Below are 6,805 nucleotides of genomic sequence, written 5' to 3'. Positions count from 1 at the left end.
CAGTGGCAGGAGGCTAGAGCCAGGCTCTGCTGGGTGATGTCCAGTGACAGGACAAGGGGCAATGGGTTGAAGCTGAGGAGTAGGAAGCTTCATTTAAACATGAGGAGGATTTTTTTCCCTGTGAGGATGACAGAAGACTGTAAGAGGCTGCCCAGGGTAATTGTGGAGTCTCCCTCTCTGGAGATATTCACACTCTACCTGGATATGTTCCTTTGTGATCTTGTCTAGGTGATCCTTCTCTGGCAAGGAGGTTGGATTGGATAGCTTTTGTGGTCCCCTCCAGCCCTTAGCATTCTGTGATTCTGTGGTTCTATGATTCTGTAATACCCATCAAGGTGGCTCCATTGCTCTCTGTCCTCATCTGGACAAAGAGAAAATATAACCAAAGTCTTGTGGTTTGAGATCGGGGCAAGCAGAGACCATTCACTGATTACCATTGTAGGCAAAACAGACTTGGGTTAGGGAAATTAGCTTAGTTTATTGCCAATTACATCAGAGTAGGCTAATGACTAATAAAATCAAATATTTGAATACCTTTCTTCCACCCTTCCCTTCTTGCTGGGCTCAGTTACTCCCTCTTTCCTTAACCCCCTTCCCAAGAGCAGTAAGGGTGATAGGGAATGGGAGTTGTGCTCAGTTCATCACACGGTGTCTCTGTTGTTCCTTCCTCCTGAGGAAGAGGAATCCTCATACACATCCCTTGGGGTCCAGCTTGGTGTCCCTCCCATGGGAGGCAGCTGTTCACACACTGCTGCAGCGTGGGTCTCTTCCAGAGTGCTGTTCTTCAGGAACAAAACACACAGGCACGGGTGCCACATCAAGTCACAAGTCCTACAGTAAACCTGCTCCAGCGTAGGCTCCTCTCTCTACAGCTCCTTCGAGGATCCTACTCCAGGTTGGGTTTCCCATGGCACAGCAGCCTCCTTTGGACACTCACCTGCTCTCATACCTCCAGAGGCTGCAGGTGGATGTCTGCTCTATTAACCTCTATTGGCTGCAGCCTGCCTTATTGTGAGATTGACCACAGGCTGCAGGCTGGAAGTCAACAGCACAGGACAGTATCTCTCCTCCAGTGTCTCCTGCCCCTCATGCCCTTCCACACGAGTGGTGTGCCCCAGGGATCTGCGCTGGGCTCAGTCCTGTTTAATATCTTCATTGATGATCTAGATGAGGGTATTGAATCCACCATCAATAAGTTTGCAGATGATACCAAGTTGGGAGCAAATGTGGATCTGTTAGAGGGTAGGAGGGCTCTGCAGAGAGACCTGGGCAGACTGGACAGATGGGCACAGTCCGGGGCTAGATTGAACAAGTCCAGGTGCCAGGTTCTGCACTTTGGCCACAAAAAATCAGGCATTTTTATCCATCAGGATCCAGTGATTGCTTGTGCACATCACTCAAATCTTTTAGTGTACTATGTTGACACATTCACTTCTGTCTTTTCTTGACTTAAGTCATGAACCCATAGCTGACTTCTTCCTTACTTTCAGAACAAAGTGATCCCAGACTTGCAAAGGAAAGGGCAGAGAAGGAAAAAGAGTCCTTCTGACCAGAAAACAGGAAGAAACTTCTGCTAGCTCTCCAAACGCTGACTTCTCTTTGTCTGACCTAAGGACACCACGCTGAAGAAAAGAATCTTTTTTATCAATAACACTCAGCTGGGTGGGGGCATTCCCTGCCAGACCACAAAGCAGGACAGAATGTCAGAGGCTGGAAGCAACCTTGAAAACTCATCCAGTCCAACCCCCCTGAAGAGCAGGATCACCCAGAGCAGATCACACAGGAACACATCCAGGCAGGGTTTGAATATCTCCAGAGAGGGAGACTCCACAACCACCCTGGGCAGCCTGTTCCAGTCCTCTGTTACCCTCACAGGGGAAAAATTCCTCCTCTTGTTTCCATGGAACTTCCTATGCCTCAGCTCTCGCCAATTGCCTCTTGTCCTGTCTTTGGACATCACCCAGCAGAGCCTGGCTACAGCCTCCTGCCACTCACCCTGCACATATTGATAAGCACTGATGAGGTCACCTCTCAGTCTCCTCCTCTCCAAGCAGCACAGTCCCAGCTCCCTCAGGCTCTTCTTGTAACAGAGATGTTCCATTCCCTTCATCATCTTTGTGGCTCTGTGCTGGACTCTCTCCAGCAGTTCTATGTCCTTCTTGAACTGGGGAGAGCAGAACTGGACATGTAATTGCAGATGCAGCCTGATTAGAGGGGGAGGAGAACTTCTTTCAGTCTACCAACCATAGCGCTTCTAATCCACCCCATATGGCATTGGCCCTCCTGGCCACCAGAGCACATTGCTGGCTCTTGATCAACCTCCCATCCACCATGACTCCAAGGTCCTTTTCTTCTTTGCTGACTTTCAAAGAGGAGGCTTTGTATGTCAAGATTACACTTGTGCAACCTGCCACACACTGAAAGTGTCTTCAGTTTTCAGACTGCACAAATACTGTGGCTTCTAGTACAGCGATGCTAGCTAAAGAAATATCCCATCCTCAGCTATCATGGAGAAACATGCATGGATAGAATCACAGAATCATAGAATGGTTTGCTTTGGAAGGGACCTCAAAGTTCCAACCACCCAACATAGGCAGAGACTCCTCCCACTAGAGTAAGTTGCTCAAGGCCTCATCCAATCTGGCCTTGAACACCTCCAGGCAGGGAGCAGCCACAACCTCCCTGGGCAACCTGTGCCAGTGTCTCACCACCCTCACTGCAAACAACTTCCTTCTAACATCCCATTTAAATCTTCCCTTTGGCAGTCTAAACCCATTACTCCTCATCCTGTCGTTACAAGACCTTGTCAGTAGTCCCTCCACAGCCTTCCTGTAGCCCCTTCAGATGCTGGAAGGCCACTGCAAGGTCTCCTGGAAGCCTTCTCTTCTCCACGCTGAAGAGCCCCAACTCCCTTGTCCTGTCCTCATAGCAGAGTTGCTGCATTCCTCTGAGCATCTTCATGGCCTCCTCTGGACTGGCTTCAACAGTTCCATGTCCTTCTTGTGTTGGGGACTCCAGAACTGCACACAGTGCTCCAGGTGGGGTCACTAAGACTTTGTGAACATATCTGCTCAACAACTGGAAAACAGTGCCTGGGAAGAAAGGTCTGCTGGTAAAATGAGCTGTGACATCTGCCTAGGGCAAAAAGAACCCTACTAAACTATTCTTAGTAGTCCTATGTGAACTTAGAGTGGGTTCGTACCAAATAGAAGGGACCACTGGCTCCATCCCTAAGTGGTGTTCACATTGTTGAGTGTAGTAGTACTGGGAGGAAGCCTGGAGCACTGCACAACATGGAGCAGAAGTGGAAGCTATAGGTTTGGTGCCAAATTATTACAACCTTTATAAGTTATGAGCCTCGGCCTTGTTGGATTCTCCTGCAAGGGACTTGTCACAGCAGTGCACTGAGGAGAAATGATCCAAATCATAGAATCATGAATCATAGCATCAACCAGGTTGGAAGAGACCTCCAAGATCATCCAGTCCAACCTAGCACCCAGCCCTAGCCAGTCAACTAGACCATGGCACTAACTGCCTCATCCAGTCTCTTCTTGAAGACCTCCAGGGACGGTGACTCCACCACCTCCCTGGGCAGCCCATTCCAATGCCAATCACTCTCTCTGGGAAGAACTTCACAGTATCACAGTATCATCAAGGTGGGAAGAGACCTCATAGATCATCAAGTCCAACCCTTTACCACAGAGCTCAAGGCTAGACCATGGCACCAAGTGCCACTTTCCCTGGCACAAATGAGACTGTGTGCCCTTGTTCTATCACTGGTTGCCTGGGAGAAGAGGCCACCCCCCACCTGGCTACAACCTCCCTTTAGGTCCGCCCTGAGCCTCCTCTTCTCCAGGCTGCACACCCCCAGCTCCCTCAGCCTCTCCTCACAGGGCTGTGCACCAGGCCCCTCACCAGCTTTGTTGCCCTTCTCTGGACACGCTCCAGCACCTCAACATCCTTCTTGAATTGAGGGGCTCAGAACTGGACACAGCACTCAAGGTGTGGCCTGACCAGTGCTGAGTACAGGGGCAGAATAACCTCCCTTGTCCTACTGGCCACACTGTTCCTGATGCAGGCCAGGATGCCATTGGCTCTCTTGGCCACCTGGGCACACTGCTGGCTCATCTTCAGCTACTCTCTACCAGTACCCCCAGGTCCCTTTCCTCCTGGCTGCTTTCCAGCCACTCAGTCCCCAGCCTGTAGTGCTGCTTGGGGTTGTTGTGGCCAAAGTGCAGAACCCTGCACTTGGCCTTGTTCAATCTCATCCCATTGGCCTCTGCCCACCCATCCAGCCTGGCCAGGTCCCTCTGCAGGGCTCTCAATGAAACAATAGGTATACATTTCCCTGGTGGCAATTGAAGCTTTGAGAGCACTGCATGGGCATTCCCTTACCAATCTGAAAGGGTCATGGTTCTGCTGGGTTTAATTGATCGAGTTAAACCAATTAACACCCAGTTAAACTAAACCGAGATCACAGAGCTTTAGTGCAGTTTAACAAATCCCCTCTTCAAAGTTCTTCTGAATTAATTTTCTTACATGTCCTGTGCCAACAAAGAACAAATGTCTGCCTGCAAAGGGACATTAATTTGGTTAATGTGATGGGATTAACATCAAGCAAAAGGGTGATTTGTGGTTCACTCTCTCTGCATGAGCCACTCTTGTTCTGGTCTAAGTATAGTAATTTAATCTAATCTGCTCTGGAGCAAGTGTTGTCATGGAGTGGACCATTAGGAGTAGCTGTTTCAGAGCAAATTCTGGTGTAGAAAAGTGCTGTGTGCTGCAGAAAAGTCTGTTCCAAGCTGCCAGTCCAAATTTAATTTCTTAATGTGTTAAGTGGCACAACCCTTTGTTACCCTTGCAACTCAATAGCACAGAAACCTGATATCCTCTGCCCATTTCAACACCATCACTTCTCTTCCTTCTTAAAAATGCTTAGGCTTGAAATATACTGGAAAAAAGAGAAAAAGATTAAGGAAGTGATTTAAATTCCAGACCAGTGTTAGGAGTGCATCTGGGGCTAACTGCAGTATAAATACATCAATCTGATGCTGGCTAAACCCAAGTCAGGTTTGTTTCTATCACAGGCAGCCTTTGGAGAGGTCATGTTCTTCTTCCCCACTCCTGCCTCCCATCCCTTGGTGCACATTCCTTTCCTTTGAATGCAGTTACAGACCCCAATACCACCATGTGTTTAATTTTAGTAACACTAATTCTTTACAGTAAGTTGAGTAGTAAACTAAACAAACTGAATGAAAAAAAAACCTGCACAGTCCAATGTGACCGTGAAGATGGAAAGAGAGAGAGGAGCTCCCTCCCCCACCCTCCTCAACTTTGTTTTATTGTTTGTTTTTGTTTAGGAGCAGAGAGAAATGTTCTGACTGATTTCCTCAGAAAATGAAGGCTATCCAGTAATGGTGCATGTGTGTCTCAGCAGTTTCAAACCTGCTGGTCAGTTCCAGATCAGTTTTACAGAGAAAGAGAGACCATAGAATCACAGAATGTCAGGAGCTGGAAGGGACCTCCAAAGCTCATCCAGTCCAACCCTCCTGCCAGAGCAGGATCACCCAGAGCAGATCACACAGGAACACATCCAGGCAGGGTTTGAATATCTCCAGAGAGGGAGAAGCCACATCTCCCCTGGGAAGCCTCTTCCAATCTTCTGTCACACACACAGAGAAAAATTTCCCCCTCATGTTTAAATGAAACTTGCTATGCCTCAGCTTCCACCCATTGCCCCTTGTCCTGATACTGGGCATCACTCAGCAGAGCCTGGCAACAGCCTCCTGACACCCTGCACATGTTGATAAACCTTGATGGTCACCTCTCAGTCTCCTCCTCTCCAAGCAGCACAGCCCCAACTCCCTCAGGCGCTCGTCATAAAGAAGACATTCAACTTCCTTCATCATCTTTATGGATCTGTGCTGGACTCTCTCCAGCAGTTCTATGTCCTTCTTGAACTGGGAGGCCCAGAACTGGACACAGTACTCCAGATGCAGCCTCACCAGGGCAGAGTAGAGGGACAGGAGAACCTCTCTCAACCTCCTAACCACAGCCCTTCTAATCCACCCCATAATGGCATTGTCCCTCCTGGCACAAGAGCACACTGCTGACTCGTGGTCATCCTTCCATCCACCAGGACTCCCAAGTCCTTTTCTCCTTCACTGCTCTCCATGAGGTCAGTCTCCAACCTATACTGATCCCTGGGGTTGTTCTTTCCCAGGTGCCAGACTCTACACCTTCCCCTGTTGAACCTCTTTCAATTTCTCCCTGCCCAACTCTCAGCCTATCCAAGTCTCTCTGAATAGCTCTGGTGTAGCAGCCACTCCACCCAGCTTGGTGCCATCAGCAAACTTGCTGACAGTGCTCTCTGTGCCTTCATCCAGGTCATTAATGAATACATTGAACAGTACTGGTCCCAGTGCCTACCCCTGAGGGACCCAAGTAGTTGCAGGCCTCCAGCTAGACTCTGTCCCAGGGACCACAACTCTCTGCCTTCTTTCCTCCTTGGTGCCAATTGCATTCCTGTCTTAGGAGGGTGAAGTTTCCCCAGAGCCTTGTGCTGAGGAGAGGGTGTGAAACGTGCTTTGCTATTTCCATTGTTCACAGAATGGCTTAGTTTTCTAGGAGCAGACCCAGATTTGTCCAGGTTGGGGGCAGAATGCAAAACTATGGTCTGCCAGTGATTGTTTCCAGTCAGTTTCTTCTTCCTCTCCAGCAGGGAAGGACAATAGCTCTTTCCCTGGCACAGCTGAATGCTGTTTTCACCCTAACAGAAAAGCCTGGATGAGGTGTTGAAGAAAAG

General features: G+C 49.0%; 1 protein-coding gene across 1 annotated transcript in view; it reads left to right on the top strand.

Annotated features, from left to right (window-relative positions):
* The first annotated feature begins 1,088 nt into the window (after positions 1 to 1,088).
* Positions 1,089 to 6,805, top strand: part of LOC135192997 (uncharacterized) — a 62,312-nt gene continuing 56,595 nt past the window's right edge. The window contains 1 exon segment of the mRNA XM_064176389.1: positions 1,089 to 1,242. Coding sequence (XP_064032459.1) covers positions 1,089 to 1,242 — 154 coding nt within the window.

The sequence above is a fragment of the Pogoniulus pusillus genome, chromosome Z (assembly GCF_015220805.1).
Source record: "Pogoniulus pusillus isolate bPogPus1 chromosome Z, bPogPus1.pri, whole genome shotgun sequence".
NCBI classification, from domain to species: Eukaryota; Metazoa; Chordata; class Aves; order Piciformes; family Lybiidae; genus Pogoniulus; species Pogoniulus pusillus.
The sequence above is the reverse complement of the archived record's forward strand: the minus strand, read 5'-3'. Positions and strand labels throughout refer to the sequence as shown.